This window comes from Phaethon aethereus (genome assembly GCF_964289735.1).
Source record: "Phaethon aethereus genome assembly, chromosome: 1".
Taxonomy (NCBI): Eukaryota; Metazoa; Chordata; class Aves; order Phaethontiformes; family Phaethontidae; genus Phaethon; species Phaethon aethereus.
The window spans coordinates 131,780,439-131,798,070 of record NC_138575.1 but is presented as its reverse complement, the minus strand read 5'-3'; the positions used below and the strand labels follow the sequence as shown (position 1 = coordinate 131,798,070).

The window sequence follows — 17,632 nt, the reverse complement described above, 5'->3', positions numbered from 1 at the left end:
CTCAACCCCAAAGGCATGTTTGTCGGGCCTGAGGAGAGCAGGGCTCACACAGACGCCCTCCAGTGACTCCTCAGGCTCGCACCAACTGCTGAACAGCTGGTAGCCAGCCACACAGCAAAAAAAGAAGGTATTCACAGAAAAAAAAAACCTGATCAGAAAGTAACCTGCCTGGGGACACTTGTGAGCTGAAAACTATGTTCAAACCATGACCTACATTTGGGTCTCCAATGATAACTGGCTGGATCCAGCTTCTCTGCTGATGCTGAAGGCTGGGCCTGCAGACACAGTACTGACCCGGCAGCCCGGGGACGTGGGCTCTGGCTGGCGGAGGGACTGAGCAGCCAGAAATAAATGAGTGGTTGATCTCATTCACTCATCTCCATCTTCGAACAATTTTGAGCCAATAACTGAAGAAGGTAAATTATTCATATGGTGCTATTCTAAGCTCAGTCATGCAGGCACCTGCTTTAACTAGAATGGGAATTGTGCCTGTGCTGCTGAGGGCAGAATTTGACTTTTACTTTAATTGATGCAATTGTAAGACTTAATTCAAGGCAAATCACCTATAGAAAGTCCCTAGAGTGAAAGTAGCATTCAAAGTCATAGTGTATAAACAGCTGGGGGTGCAAGCACGGCAATAGCTCTCTGATACTGAAGCACAGAAGCAAAAATCCAGCACAATAAATAACTCCGATCTTACCTCCTACTAATAAGTAGCTATTTGGGAATAGAGTTTTGGCTTGCATAAGAGCTCTAGCGTGGCCGGAGTGGAAGAGGTCAAATATCCCATCTGCATACACTCTGACAGGTCTGTCAACTGCAGAGAAAGAAACACAATAGTGACTTTTCAGACCCAAACCAAGTTGCACTTAATTCTACTGGACAGGTTTTTGTTCCCAGACCAGATGATTGCAGAGATTTACCCCTGTTCTGATGTTCAAAATGCACCGTGGGTGAACTCACAGTGTTTTATCCTGCTCATTACTTGTTCTTCTCTGTACTCTCTACTGTTTCCTCTCAAACTTAGCTTATTTATTATCATCCATCATCCCTGTATTCTAATTTAGCAAAAATGTCATCTTCCTGCTTCATTCAGAGTTCCACCATATGTCTTGTTCTTTTCTCTCTGCCTTTCTAGTCAGTTCTGCCTTCTGGATTTTTTCATTTTGTCCCTTATTTTTTCCTATCATCTCCCTTTTCCTCCCCTCTTGTCTATGACTTTCTTTTTTGTACAGCTTACTGCTGTAAAAATGTATTGCTTACCTCTTCCACATAAACCTTTCACTTCCCTTTTTCCATCCTTCCCCCAAGCTCTTCTCTCTAATGAGCCTATAATTTCTTTTTCTCATCGTCCTCCTGCTATCACTCTTACAACTCTTGCTTTCTGAACGGCATCCTGAGCAGCAGCATCCAGATGGAAAAAGAACTTGGTTTACCGAATGACACACCTGGCAGCTGTGCCACAGAGAAGTCACCTCCAAGCAAAAGGACAGCAGAGATGAGAGCAACAGAGCTCCAACCTCCATGGCCTGTGCTTCGGTGCTGCGGAGAGATAACTCTGCTGTCAGGACATCCAGGGGTCCACGGAAATATGGGGACAACATTGTTCCTTGAAGAGCTGTGTGGGAAGCTGGGGCTTACCTCTATAAAGTGTACATATTTTAAAAGCTTATTTTAAATACGTAAAGTAAGTATATGAAGGCTTTTTTTAAAGAATCTCATGGAATTTAGATGGGGTGAAGTATGTATTTGGGACTTTGTGTGAAATCATCCTGTTTCCCCAGCACAATCACACAGGTAGGTCTGGAAAAACTGTCCAGATAAAGAGTTCCAAAATTGGGCATAGTTTCTTTTCAAAGGGTAAATGGCCTTTAAGGCCACTTAAGGTCTGATGTGATCAACAAGAATATCAGTGAAAGCTGTTTTCCAGCAGAGGCAGTACAGGAAAAGAATCCAGGAGGTAGCCGCTACACAACACAACTTTAAGGCTGTCTGGAGTGGGCTGGCAAGCCTTCCTTCCGACCAATGTGCAGACATCCATGAAAACATCAAACTCAAAGTTGAAACGTTTTCTCTTGCTCTTTCTCTAGCAGAAGATAATGGTCCTCTAGCCCCTGGTTTCTTCCCTGCTGCCTGGTAGCACCAGATACCAGCTGGCCTTTCCGCTTCCAAGCATGTGAGCATGGACAGAGGTTTGTAAGGGAAAGCCTGTGCTTTGGGAGCACCCACGGTCCTGCTGACGTTGTTCTGTGCACATACCTGGTGTTCCCAGGCGGGCTTGTGCAATGGTTAGCTTCTCATGGGGGGCTTGGCACTGGCAGCTCGTTTCGTCTGCAAATGGAGCAGGTGCTGTCAGAGTCTGGAAGGGGAAAAAAACACAAAGTAAGTCAATTTATTTCTTCCATCAAGTGGTTAAAAAAGAACCATTTATCTGTGGCAAGATACTATAACCAGGCTTAATGCTGGTTTGTTCCCTGGGGATTTTTGCTTTTTGGTCACCCCTGAGCACACACAATTCACACAAGGTAAAATTATGAGGAAAATAAAGCTTTACAAATACATCATGCAACTTAATTTTTTGTCTCTGTTGAGAAACTCAAGCATTTCTTAAGTTGGTGCAGGTGCGTAATTTTTCCATTTGCTGAGGTTGAAGTCAGGCTTGATGGCCCAAGCACTTTAATCCTTGGTTTGGTTCCAATGAGTCCAAAGGCCTATGATGCAAAATGTATTCTGCTATGCATAAATAATAGCTGGAAAAACTAATTGGGATTTAGAAAGCTACAAATGGGCCACCTCCTCACAAGCATCAGCTCCCCCCACTGACAAGACATCAGTACAGATGACTGGGACCACAGGTTGTTTTCTTGCATTTTTAATCAGAACCTTCCTCAGAAATTTGAGGAGCAATTCAAAACAAAGCCAAGACTGCAAGCAGAAGTCCCACCTAACTAGAGCTAACTGAGCTGCAACTCCTTTCTCTGGTCTGACACATACTGTAATAGTACTACAACGCTCTGTGATCAGACCACCACGAGGGTACTTGCTCTGAAGTGCTTATAACCTAAAGATATGAGAGAGAGAGTGAGGATGTGTGAAGAATGATGTGGCATTATCTGTCAGGAAACCTGATTACAGAAATTACATTTTCTGCCCATGCCTATGTAGGAAGTTATCAGCGATCAGAATCTCAGATATTTATTATCTGCCACATGGTCTGATATGAAAAAACACGCTTCTACTGCTGTGGGCTTGAAATCTTTATGAAATCATAGAAACAGCAAACTACCATGAGCTGAGTCTTGGGTTGCTTTGTTTTTGTGAGATGAGGTGGTGGTTGCGACAAGCTGAAATACATCGCTTACTTTGCCTCCACCATGGTTTAGCTGGGATCTCATGGCCCTGAAGCTGTGGCTTGGTTTGATGTGGCAGTGACCATTTGTGCCAAGCACAGTTGTCTTACCAGTTTGAGTACCTATGGTTGGTCATAGCAGAATCTCTCTTCCCCTTTACACTTTTTTCCATCTTTTGGATGCTGAACACTTAATCACTGAGCATTTATTTTCTTTAGCATCCCTGAGACACTTTAAGACATGTCATGCCTGATTGCTGCTGACCTCTGGGCTCACTGGCTTGTTGCATGGAAAGCTCAGAGGACAGTTGTAAAATAGCAGCAAAGACTTAAAGTGAGCTCTAAGGTTCATATCCAACTCTTTCTGCTGATTTACTATTCATTTTGTTTACTGAAAGCACTAAAATTTTATGTAGATTTCTTTTTTCTCCTCCTATTTTTCCTTCCTTTTTTTCTTAATCGCGGATGTTGCAGGAAATCATCCGAGGTAACAATATCTTAGTGATGAAGGTCACCTTTTCTCTGCACAGACCAGGTTAAAAATGGAGAAACTATGACCAAGTCCAATTTTTTGTCTGGGTTTTGTGGTCGGGCACTGTTCATTGAGCCACCCACAATGCACAGTGTAGAACATTACACATAATCATACCATGCTCCTTCCCTTATTTTCTAAATACTGTCTTTTTGCTTCTGGCTTTGCGATCGCTGTGTGCTAACCTGTCTTTTTATCTCCAACAAAGGTCAAGTTACACGGCAGCCCATACAACCTGGTTCCCGCTGGGATAAAGAGGAAGGCAGAAATGTTAAAACAGTAATGGCTATGGTCCGAGGCCTGCAACTGGTAATCAGATCCTAGCTTGGCAGAGGCTGTTTCCTTGGAGATTATTTGAAGAAAATAGACCTGGTTTGCTGCAAGATATTCTTTTCCCCCCTAGGCAAACACAGTGGTGCTTTTTGTCCATGTAAACACCTTTGCAGCACCAAGATTTTTCTTTTGGTCTATTAGCTTCCCATCGGTCCAGCTCTTGTAAATGCTCATCATTAAAGCTTACTTTATGGCCAAGGGCTTAGAACCAGACTCATCAATATTCGCGTTACTCTGTGACCTCTCAGTCATTGGATATGAAAATACATTAAATACAATAGATTAAAATCAGCAATAGTCTATCAAAGCCACATAGAGAAATGCATAAATACCATATGCGGACGGATCAAGTGAAATACAGCAATAGCTTCCCAATAAGTATCCGTATTATTTTGTTTTATCTGGCCTAGAAAAAATGTTGCTGAGCTTAACAAAAACATCTTATGAGCAAAAGAAGATGAGGCCACTTGGTCTGTATTTTAGCACAAGATAAAATATTTCAAGAAATTACTAAAAACTATAAATAATTTATCAAACCTCTTTCAGTTTGTATATAATTACTTATATTATTTCCAGTTGTTTGTCAGGAATAACTAGATTTGAGAGAAAGCAAGTAATTTATAGCAGCTTTTTAATTTTGGTTAATCCATTACAGTACTTTTAGAAGTTTGCTGTAGTTTTGCCAATAATCAGACGGCTAGACAAAGACTTTGTGCAAATGTACTTCTGTCTTTCTCTGACACATTTTTCCCTTCAACTGCGCCTTCATTATTTTCTAGGCATTTACATTTTGTGATTAGTCAAGCAAATCAAATTAGCCTCGTATTTTGGATGAAGGCAAACTTCTGAGACCTGCATCATCCTGTAGCAGGGTGCTCTTTAGCCTAAGCGTGAGTTCAGTGATGAATTATTGTTCAGCACCTGCCTCCTCCTTCTATTATTTGATATTCTTGTACTGGAAGCTTCAGTAAATTCATTCGTAGCCACCTATTCCCTGCCTATCTCTCTTCTTCCCTCGGTCACATTTTCCAGGATGAAGAACTTTACCTCATTTATTTGTTCCTTCTATGGAAGCTGGTCCACAACTCTGATTATTTTTGTTGCCCTTCCCTGTTAACTGCAAGGTGGTCTATACAGTGTTCAAACTGATAACTCTTCCAGTTACTAGAGCTTTAATAGATAGGCATAGAATACAAAATTATTTACATGGTGCTTACACTTTGCAGTATGTTTGATGACATAAGCACCTTACACCTGGTGTCAGCAGGGAGACCTTACTTTCATTTAAGCTGTCCAAACATCATTACTGTATTATTAATAATGTGGTGTCTAGAGAAAGCCTATCACATGTCATAAATGGAGAAGTCATTGTAATATTAGGATTCGTTAGTGATATTTACTTCCGAAGTTGTTAAAAAACTCTTGCAGTGCAAGTCCTATTGCCTGGGAATGAAGACGCTGCATTCAATTATAATTAAATCCACTTCCTAAAAATGAACGTATGCAAAAACACCATATCCAATAACCCCTGCATATCAGAAGCCATTCATTCTATGACAAGTTTAAATAGTGTCTTGCTTGCGTTCTTACAAATTTGCAAAATAACTGAATGATGCTCAATAAATTTCAGGACATTAAAAGATGGAAGGTAGGTAAAGGGGGGCTTCCTAGCAAATGCCTCACAGCTCCATTTGCACCCAGTAACATCTTTGTAAGCACTGACTACGTTTAATGAGGCAGTAGCCCAGAGTACAGTGTGGTAGGCAGCCCTGAGCTGGTCCTGTGGTCAGGAAACTTTATGAAGAAACCCTACATGACAGCTAGAAGCAGCTTATTTTCAGTTGTATCTTGATGCTGCCTTTTTATTATCACTTTTCATAGCCTCTTAGGCTACTGTAGCCATTTAATTTAGCTGCTGCTTAGCAGATAAACATTCATAGCTTATGTCTCCAAAGGGTTAAAAGCAAAGTGGTCAGTGATTTGTAAAGGAACAGGAGTCATACCACTGAAATAATAGGTCAAAAGTACAGCACCTCCACACTCTCTCTTTTGTTTACAGCCTGTAATAGTTGTGTTATTGTTTGCTTTTCTCTGCAGGGTTGTTGGGTTGGGTTTTTTTACACAGCAGAAAGGAAGACAGAAATATTTGTTTAAATGGGCAAACGTAGACCCATCTATGCCATAGTGCATCTGCCACTATAACTCTGCCGGCAGGGTAATTGCACGCAACGTGCTAATGGAAGGAGCTACTCTTTCTCTTTTATTTTCTTTTTTTTTTTTTTTTTTGCTTTGCACAGCTACACTACCTCCCTCACCACATGGCATAGACAAAAGCCTTGTTTTCTTGGTAGGGAGAACAGTTGTATTGTCATCTAAGATTTTGCCATCGACAAAGGTCTAAGAAAATTTCAGATCTTGAACCAGTACAGCCACACAGGCAAGCCTTGGTAGAGCAGGCTGGGACTGTGCTTATAGAACAGTTAAACTGGCAGGCAAATTCTGTGGGAGGTCTGATGCTGTAATCTCCTTTGATCTCAGAGGCAGTATTTGAAACAGATAACTGATTTCACTGGACCAAATCACGTAGGAAAGATCTACTCGTATGAGGAAAGATTATTTTGGGAACCTGCTCCTAATGCTGGTAAACAAGCAGGAAACACCAAGATCAGTTTTAAGGAACATTTAAGAGAAAAACACTGTCAAAACTCTTGAAAAGGAACTAAAAATACATGTTGAGTTTCTGAAGTATGAATACCCTTTGCAAGTGGAAAGACTATGTTAAGGACTACCAAGGTCTTCTCTTAGAGGTTCAGGGAGTCAACATTGTGAAAAAGGAAAACCATGTTGTCTCATGTATTACCTCTGGTAACCTTGACCCAAACAGGTAAATTTATGAGCAATTAAGTTGTAATTGAATGTTACTGGTGGGTGCCTCCAGGTAAATGTTTCACAAACAGTTCCAATATCAACACATGCATCAAAAGAAAATCTAGCCTGTTCTCCCACAGTTCTGCTGACTCAGGGAGGTGCATGTAAACTAAAAATAAGGCAAACTAACCTAGTAAGAACAATAACTTAAAAAAAAAAAATCTGTCTGCAAGGATTCCAAATTTCCTTATTCTCAGTTCCTTTTTCTAGGCTTTATCTTCAATCAAGTATACTTTGCTTGTCACCAGTATTAAGTCAATAATGATTAAGTTCAAGATGCAATTACAAATTGAAGACATAATAGAAGAAAAGCAGCTTTCATTGTCTTCTCAAGAAGCACAATGAGGTATATATGTACACATTCATAGATTATGAAACTAGAACAACTATTATATAAACTAGTCTAATATTTGCAAAAGGCCAAAGAATTTTGTGACAAGATTCCTGCATGACAGCCATGACTTTTGACTGAACTGGAGCACGTTATTTAGAAAATAAAATCCGTTCTAGAGGTAGGATGGGCCCCAAGTCAAGCAGACCTCAAGTGAAAGAACTGCCGAGGAAGCCCTTCAACCTCCATGAACACCAGCTGGAAATGAAACGTGACGCTCAGCAGCTTACCCACCTGAGCCCGCTACCCTGGCGCAGCTGGAAGGAGCACTGCGTACAAGTGACCCAGGTAGGACTGACTGGAAGAACGAACAGCAGCTAAGGAAGCATGAGCCTGTGAGCCTAGATGTCCGCCTGTCCTGACAGCTAGAGGTTTAGCCAAGCTGTCAGATGTCCTGGCACTGAGCAGGGATATGCAGTAGTTCGGGATAAAGAAGTATGTGGCTCCTTTGATGGGGCACCGGTTACCAAGCGGCAGCCTGCAGATGCCATTGCAAAAGGAGGACATTGCGACGCAACTGCAGAACCAACCTGCCCTTAGTGCATTTGAAATTCAAAGCTGAATGGCAGGTGCTTGCTGGCCCATGATTAACACTGAGGGTTGGCCATCGTCAACGGACCAAAACTGTGTAACCACTGCTCTAATGCCACTCTGTGTTTTATTGATCAATCTAGAAACTGGAGATAATGTTCATTCATATTTTTTTTGATTTCTAAGACCCATTTCTTTTGCCTTGTACATCAGTGTACACACCTGGTGTATGCCTCAGAGGACCTAACTTCAGCTTTAACATAGGCAAGGGTTAATGTACTGAAATCAACTGAGTTATAGCTAAGACACTGGGTGAATTTGGCCCAATATTCAATCTCTACTGGTGCTTCTACATAAAGATACTTAACATCTATCAATTATTTCATGGCAGATGTAAGACAGCATTTTGTATAAACCATGACTCAAAATAGAGCTGTGTTGAAGCAAAAAAAACCCCTGTTTTTCCTCCTGCACAGGAGGCATGTACTCTCTGCAGTTCCCCAGCTGGCGGGCAGAAGCACCCTGGGAAGAACTATTTTCCCATAGGGAGAGCACTGGGCTTCTCTAGCAGATTTGTGATTCATCCAGTGCCTTTCAGAAGAGCTTTTCTTTCACCTTATGCCATCTGTTTATGTGTGTGTAGGAAAGGAAAGCAGATTACGTGGAAACAAAGGTATAAGCACATATTGGGACAGACAGTTGTGGCTGCGCTGAATGTCTGTGCACGATCCTGGATGTGTGGTTATACACTCTGCATACTTCTTGCCCAAGTAGTTAGTATTTGACTCCTAATTCTGCATGTCTTCTGCTCCACACCAATGTGTGTGTTGTGTTTCGTTTTACATTTTATACATATGTTACATTATAATGTTGTATATGTTTTTGAGGAGGGGGAAGAGAGAATCTATTTACAATGGTTTTCTACTCCTTTTTGAAGGTGTGACATACCTTCATATTAACAGCAGCACAGTTTAAGAAATTGGCAATATTCTCCTAATAAAATCTGCTTCTAAAATAGCATTGCGTATATGCAAGCAAGGAATACAATACATGTAATGCAATGTTTGCTCCCTGTGTTTACATGTCATTTGTGACTCCTGCAAAAAGTATCTGTTGGGTTGGTGGTTGGACTTGATGATCTTAAAGGTCTTTTCCAACCTAAATGATTCTGTGATTCTGTGATTCTGTAGTTCTGTATATCTGACAAATACGTATTGCAGCATGTTTTTGCAGAGACTATGGCATTTCAGAACGTATACCCATTGCATATCCTTTGATGTAGTAAAGGCAAATCACAGTAGATTTCTGATGTCTACGGGCAATTTTTTTTTTTTTAAGTGCAGCAAAGATTGCTACACATCCCCAAGCGCAAACCACATTTGGCATGTTTTTATGGGTTTGTACTTTTATGTAGTAGTCAACATTTATGAAAACGAAAATTAATCCAGAGCAAAACCCAAACTTATAAAGGACCAAGGAAATATTTGGTGAAATAAAGTCATTTTGGGTTCCTGAACGGTAAGGCTCTTTACATATGTATTTAGTTCCACTCATGAGAGACAGAGATGCATAAGACAATTGTAACCACAATAAAACTCCCTAAATTCATCATTAGTGCCTCTGATTAAAATTGCCTATACCTTTCAGTGACACAGGAAAGATAAATATGAAGATCTATGGAAGCTCATGGAAATAAAATACCTGAAATAGTTCCAGAGGTTGTATCAGACCTTCCCAAAACACTGTTTGCAAATATGAAGGAAGGCATCCAGGGATGAAAACATAGGAAGCCAAGGCATGCACACTTTTCTTGCAATTATTTCAAGTTTTGTGCTTAACATTTCATTGCTTAACAGCAGCAACAGGGAAACCATCTAGTGAAGTCTAGTGCCCCCTTAAACCACTATACAGCTCCAGTAAGTGAAAGTACTGAAACTTTCTCCTCTACCCTTCAATAAAATAAAATTTAAAAGAAAGAAAAATGTTTTCCAAATGTACTTGAATAATTAAAAAAAAAATGAATTCATGTACTCTAATTTCTTCTAAGTTATTGATAAAATAAACAAAATGGCTAAAGCAGCTGATATATAAAATGACATTACAGCTGTGATCTTCAGTTGCATCCGAGTCTCATTTGCCAAAGTACTGGTAGATACAGTGGTTCCAAGGTATTTGGTGCCTAATTTCTATTGAACTGTAGAAGACTGTAGCCTCTGAACCTTAAAACAAGACAGTAGAACTAAGTCCAGGAGCAGGCACTGGGATTGCCAGGGTGAACCTCAAATGGCCTTGATGCTTACAGTGCCTTGGCAGAACATGTTTTATCTGCCATATGGATAGGTTCTAAGCCTCCAGCTAGTCTCTCTGTCCTTGCCATGGTGATGCTAAGCAGAAAAAAACTGGTTGGGTACTTCCACACAGGGCCCTGATGCCCTTTCCTGCACAGGCAAATGGGATCTGGCCACAGCTCAAGTGCCTGAGAACAGGCGTTCGACGGTAGCACAGATGTCACATAACCATGATCTTGGGAACAGGCCGGTATTGCTGGTGTCGCATGGCCAAGGACGGAGCAGACACAGCAAAAAGCACCTATCATCTGCTTTTTTATTGTCATCGTGAAGATAGACTGACTTAACTTTAAATTCATGAAAACATCTGCTTAATTCCTGCCTGGTCCTGTACCCACCAACATACCCACAAGCACAGGCCAAACCTACCACCTACCTGCCCACTCCCTCTCCCCCCTTGTAGGTCACCTTAACAATTCAGGTGGTTTTCCGTTTGTCTAGTTTCTTAAGGTTCCTTAAACTGTGCCTAGCTTTAAGTGCTGCAGAAGAGCCTGTATTCCTGATTTGGGCTTAATCTCACATTAGACTCAGAGCACAACAAGGTAGGTACTATGATGGAAACTTATGTTTCCCCCCACATTCCTTCAGCTGGCCTGACCCTAAGGGCTTCAGCCAGTTTTGAAAATAAGACGTTGGTACCCAGGCCCCAACAGTACTTCTCCAGATGCTCTCACTGTGGCCTGTGTTGCATGACAGAGACGTGAAATATGAGGAAAAGCAGCTCTCAACATGTTCAGTGGAAAGATGAAACCAAGCAGTAGGTTTTGAAGTTTGTTTTCAAGTAAGTTTCGATGTGTATTCGGTTTTGCTTTGTCTGCAGCACTGTCCTTATAAATTGCCATTGTTTCCTTTTGTGAAAGACACTATCTGGTATTGTCTTCCTGAACAAGGTGTGTTGAAATGCCTGTTTGCTTCCTTCAGGGTGAGGACTGGTAATTCTCGAGGCGCACACCAACCCTTCAAGGAGCTGCCTACATGTGAGACCACAGTCTGGTGGGATCAAAGTCAAACTTTTGATCCCGTGGGACATAAATAAATTATAAAAAAATAAGCTAATCATTTCACAAGGCTTTGTACTTACTCTTTGGTATTTCCTCCTTTGGTATCTCTGCTTGCCTCAGTTACAGGCCTTTTTAGCACAGGTGCACACAGGCAAAGCCTGAGGTTGGGATTCTCTGGCTGCCATCCACAGCCCAGCAGTGCTCTGCAGCTTTTTGAAAGTTACCCAGGGGTAACTGCCATAGCTTCACTGTGTGCAATGATATGACCAGCAGTGACGTTTATCCCACTTAAAACAATGAAAGCCCTCACAACCAAACCATGGGAAACCTAGGATTTAAGTAGGAGAAGCAATGCCCACTTAAAAAAACGGATGGGACCGTGGTAGATCAGAAAGCAGCCAAACCCAGCAGTTTGGTCCAGATGAGAAACACAGATAAATGCAAAACTATACAAACCAGGACTGAAGAAGCATTATTTCTGGGTTTTTTCTTCACTACAAAACTGCTAAAATCACCACTATGGATAAAACCTGCCACTCTAATTGGTTTGTTCCTCCATTGTGCACTGAGGCTCAGGTACATGTGTCACTCAGAGAGATTTTTCTAGCATTCAGATATATGGAAGTTGAGAATGTAAAGAAGGTAAAGACTAAGTGAAAGACGGACCAATTGACTGAAGCATGAACGCTCATTAATGCTCTAGTTGATTAAGAAAACCCAAAGAGTGTCTTGGGAAAAAATTAATGGCAATTTATATCACAACAGTACCTAGGCACTGAAAAACATCAGGTTTCAATACACATTGAAACTTACCTGAGAATTGCCTTCAATGTCCCCTGTTTTCCTGCTCTTTGAAGGATACAGGGGTTTTCTTTAGTCCTACTGTGACACTTCCTGCCAAGCTAGCAGACTCCATAGCCTAAAATCAGAGGATCTAGTGGCAGATATCCATTAAAAATATTCACAGTTTTAAGGCTTTAAATAAATTATTCCTTTTTTTTTTTAACAAAAAGGACAACAACAACTGTTTCAGAAAAGAACTAACCCGCTTTTCATCTTCTAAAATTCAGGCTGATTCTGAAGTTATATTTCTTCTCTTAACAAAAAATGCTTCCTAAAAATGAGCCTACATGAAGAACTCAAAAGCCCAGATAATTAATCTTCAAGACGCATAATAACCAATGAACGGCATTAAAAAGTCATCTGTAAGTATCACAGACTTTAATTGCCATGAATTACACCATTCTGAGGTGTCAAACCCATCCTGACGTACCATCCTGAGGTCCAGGACAATAAAATGATACTAAAATGTTAACTGAGACACCCTTTTTCATTTATATTAATGAAGTAAGTGACTTGGTTACTGGCCCACCACTGTACATGCTGCCTTCAAGGAGTGGCATCAGAGAAAGTACTGAAGATCTTAAAAAAGATCGGGTAGGAACTTGATATCCATGTTATTAGATCATCTGTCAAGGGGTGATTCACTTTAACTCTTCAGGACACCAGCTCTGAATTCTTCTCACTTAAGACATAACTTGACTACGCTTGCTTGCATGACTCCTTATGCCCTAATCAAATACAGTGTATTGCATTACTCTTCAACAGGCAATTTTTTTTTTTCCTGAAGATAACGCAGATCTGCTGACTGACAAAATATCACTTTATAAGGACACATTTTCCATAAATCTTTATTCAAAACGTCTCCGTTGTCCATTATTTATTGGTACTCGGGAAGATGTAAAACACCATAACGAATTCCTGTTTTATTCGTGTACTCTAGCTGTCACCTTAATTTCCACAGAAATTATACTGGAATGCATGATACTGTAAACACTGGCATCATATTGTCACTTCTTTCTTTAAAATCTTTTAACATGTCAGACTACATGGAGTAATATATTCAAACGGGTTGTTATACCTGAGCTTTTGACAGAGAAATCTTAGACAGCCTGTACGAACACACTGCAGTAACAACACGTGAGCTAACTTTCCCTATTAAAAGAGCTCCCAAAGCCTTCCATGAACACATTAAGAGTCTTCTTTAAAGTTGATTCTAATTATAACACTAGCAAGTAGAAAACATTAATTTAGGTCAGCTCCAATGACTATTGCTATTTCTTGTCGTATCAGAACAATGTCTCAACTATAGCGTTGAATTTAATTACTGAAGGTTGGTGTTTAAATACGTTTTAATTAGGACTGTGACTGAATTCCGGTGTTAAATGATCTGATTTCCAGTATTAAACTGTTGCATCAGTCATGCACTTCCACACCTCGATACTGTCTCTGCATTTCTGTCTGTGTGTATAGGAATGGTTACTATTATTTTTCTACCGCTTTGCCAGTGGGTGCATACGGCGTCGGGGAAAGGAGCGATCATTCCTGACAGGAATAACAAAAGGTTTAAATAAAAAAGCAAGGAAACATTCCAATTAGTTCAAATTAGCGCGTGAAAAAGGGCAGCTCTCAGAAACCCTAACTCCGGGGGTACAGCAGCTGCGTAAAGATGCCTGCAGGATCCGAAGGAGCCTTCCCTCACCTTTACCCGAAGATGAAAGGAGTTTATTTTTACTACCACTCTCCTGGCTCTCTTTCATCCTCCTGGCCACCCCGCCCCCCCCCCCCAAAAAAAAAAAAGCCCGCAGCTCTCTTCCTTCGGATGCCCCGGCGCGAAGGGGGCTCCGAAGCGGCGGGGGCTGCCCGGGCCGCGGCGAGGCCGCCGCTCGGCCGCCTCCGCTGCCAGCGACGCGCAGCCTTGCTTTGGCGGTGGCGCGGCCGTGACACGCTGCCTGGTCCCTGAGCTGAGACCGCGGCTGCTGCACGCGAGCCCGTTACAGAACCCGCCGCACCGCCCCCCGAACGCGGCCTCGCTGCGGGGGGCCGGGGAGGCTGTGTTTGCTTTTAAAGCGGGGACCACAAATTCTGCTTCGCTGGCACTGCGCTCCCCGCAGCCCCCACACGACGAAGCACAGCGGGAGGGACCCGCACCCGAAGCTGAGGGGACAGCCCACCCCCACGGCAGCCTCCCCGCGGGGGCGCGACGCTGCACAAAGGGACCTGCCATAAGACGGCGCCGGCCTCTCCCTCCCTCCCTCGCTGGCCTCCCCCTCGCCCCCGCGGCCCCGCAGCGTCCGGGGCGGCTCGGGCGGGAGGGCGGCGGCGGGGCCGGCCCGACTCACCAGGCGAGGCTGGGGGCAGGTGTGCTCCAGCTCCTCCATGGCCGCCGAGCGCAGCGCCTCTGAGGGGGATTTCGGGATACCTGTTTCTGACTCAGCATCGGGCGCCAGCACTGGCATGGCCGGCGGCAGCCTCGCCCGCCGCTGCCGCCCGGGCCCGCCCGGCGCGGGGCTCCGCCGTCACGCGTGTGCCCGCCCCGCGGGGGGTCTCCCCGGGAAGCGCCCGGGGGTACGGCCGCCGCGCGTCGCCATGGCAACCGGGCGGCCGCCGCGCCCCCTCCGCGCGAGGGGGACGCCGCCGCCGCGCTCATTTGCATGCGGCTTCCTGGTTGGCTGCTGCTCCGCCGCGCCACCGCGCCGGCCGGCGGCTACCCGGGCGGCCCCCCGGGGGCGCCGCGGCCTCCCCGCACAGTCCCTCCCGAGGACGGGCCGGCCCGGCTCGGAGCCGCGCACCGGGGCGCGCCGGAGCGGCGCGGGCGCCTGGGGGGCCAGAGGCGCAGCGAGAGCCGCACGGGCGTGTCCCCCCGGCCCCCACCCCTGCGCAGCTGCAACGGCCAGGCCGGGCGCCGCCTCTGCCTACACCTCCCGCCGGCCCCGGCCGGCCCTGCCACCTGCCTCAGGGTGACCTGCGGTGAGGTGCGACCCGTTCAAAAAGGGACGGCGGGAGCGGGGAGAGGAGGCGGCCGGCGCGGTGCTGAACGGACAGCTCCTGCCGCGCGGCGGGCCGGCGGGGGTAGCGGCCGCAGGGCTCCCCGGGCCGCCCGGAGCTGCGCCCCGGCTCCCGGGGCAGGAGCGGCCGCCCGCTTCCCCTCCCCGGGGAGGAAGAAGATACTGGATGCGCTTCTTCGGAGTGGGGCTGAAATGCGTGGGCATTGTCGTGTATTACGTGGTTTTCAGCTAGTGAGGTCAAAAGAATGCCGGGGACAGGGGGTGAGTTTCTTTCGGAAATGCACGTTCGCTTCGGCTTGGGTTGGGTTCCTAGGCAATGCTTTTGCAAATCCGTGGTACTAAAGAAATAAAGTTGCTTTTTAGTGAAAGGAATCATAATGTGGAACAGTTTCGGTTAAAGTGTCATTCTCTTCTGCCGTGAGGTGGATAAAAGGACGTAGTCGTAATGGTAGGGGTTCCATCCAAACGCAGCAAAATGTTTCTATCACAGCCAAATACGTGACGAAGTTCCCAGACCCACAGCGAAGAACCTGGCTACTGCCTGCCCGGGAGTCACGACTACATCTTCACTGCACGCTGCTGCGGCTTCTACGTGGCTTCAGTGAAATACCTGGCCTTCTTGCTCACAGAGAACATGACAACATGATCAAGACAATATAAAGCCAATGCTTTTGAGAACAGAGAGGCTCCATTGGCTATAGTTAACCTTGATAGGTTCATGAAAGCGTATTTCTGTAGTACTTAGCTGCGGTGGGCACGGTGAGCTTCATCAAGGGGCACTAACATCTAAGGCCATCCAAAACCATGAGGAGTTTCAAGAGAAGTGTGCCTCGGGACTTGGGAGCTTCATTTCAAACATCTCATCTTTTGCACATCTGCAAAGGAGGCAGAGCGCAATACAAAAAAATACATGAAGTACATGAAAGGGAAAGGCATAGGTAAGTGTAGAAGAGGAGATGCAAAAGAAAGCAGAAAGAAAGGAGAACGTGAAAAGAAATGATGAGAGAGAAGTCATGAAAAAAGGAAAATACATGCCAAAAGAGGTGACTGAGCAAGGAAAACAGGTAGCCAAACTAAATCTCACAGCTGAATCTTTTTCCCCACGACTAAGTTCCTTTATCTGTTATTCTGTGAGGACTGCTCACACGTTATGGAAAGCATACTCCAGGGACATGATTAAACCATGATTAATGCAGCACTCTGCCCGAAATTTCTCGCTCATTTGCTTAGGCAAAATATTTGCAGGAGAGTTATGCTGTTAGAAGAATATTTGGACAGCATGGCTGAGCAGTGTTAGGGCTAGAGCAGGCTGAGGTAACTGGTAGCCCTTTTATAAACTCAACCACATACGCCAGCTTTTAGGGGACCAGTGCTGATGCGCTGAAGGAGCAGCACCAGGTATGGACATATCCGGTGTCAGTGCTCAGACCGCCCTGACCAGGCAGGTGTGTGGAAATAGAGGTGAAAGGGAAATGGACCTTCTTGCAGCTGGATGATCGCATTGCCAATAAGCTGGAAATGTAAATTCCCTTGCCTTTTATTTACTTTGAGCACGAAAGGGTGAACTTCATCTTTGCTTTCATGCTGAGAGTTTGCTATTGACTCCGGCTGCATTTGCATTCGTCTTTTATAGAGATAAGTTTTTCCATATACATGTAGCATTAAAGAATGATGTCTCTCTTGCACTAGTGTTATCACCTATCTAAGTTATACCAGAATTTCAAAGTGGAAGTGGAATACTTTTCTTGCTGCTTATTCATTTCCAACTTTGGGAAATATTTTAGAATTTTTTTTTCCTTCTGTTTGAACAGCATGATTAAGAAATGCTGTGTACCTCATTAATTGAGAAAGAGAGAGAAAGTTGAACTAATGGCAGAGGGAAGGTTGTGGGTTCCTTCATGTCTGTCCAAATGGAATTTATCACAGGCCATCTTGGCTCTGATGATCTTAGATAACATATTCGATAGCTTGAACAAGGTATCCTAAATTGCATTTCCTTCTAGCTGTGGGGGCAAAACAGGCTTTCAAAAGGTTGGAGCACATCATCTTTATGCTCTAAAATAAATAAATAAAAATTAGGTTTGACTGGAGAAGCTGAGCATATGGTCTTCTGTAAATCCCTGTAAGCGAGCCAACTTTCAAAAGAACAGTGAAGCAAGAGTGATGGGTGGGAAGCTTCATGCATCTAATTTCTTTTATGTAACCAGATATCCTGCACCAGGCTGAGTATGGTCTCCTGGGCATCCTCCGTCTTCAGAAGTAACAGGGATGTATAGCCACTGCCTTTAATGACTGAGCTCTTGGCAACAGCTGCTTGGGCTTGAATAGACATCTGATGCATAAACACCCTGTCCCAGGGTGCATATATTAA

General features: G+C 44.1%; 1 protein-coding gene across 1 annotated transcript in view; it reads right to left on the bottom strand.

Moving 5' to 3' along the window:
- Positions 1-14,712, bottom strand: part of PCYT1B (phosphate cytidylyltransferase 1B, choline) — a gene marked incomplete at both ends in the record, with an annotated part of 29,888 nt that extends 15,176 nt beyond the window's left edge. Inside the window, 3 exons of the mRNA XM_082005230.1 lie at positions 701-817; positions 2,260-2,359; positions 14,596-14,712. Coding sequence (XP_081861356.1) covers positions 701-817; positions 2,260-2,359; positions 14,596-14,712 — 334 coding nt within the window. The remainder of the gene's footprint in view (positions 1-700; positions 818-2,259; positions 2,360-14,595) is intronic.
- Between the last annotated feature and the right edge of the window lie 2,920 nt (positions 14,713-17,632).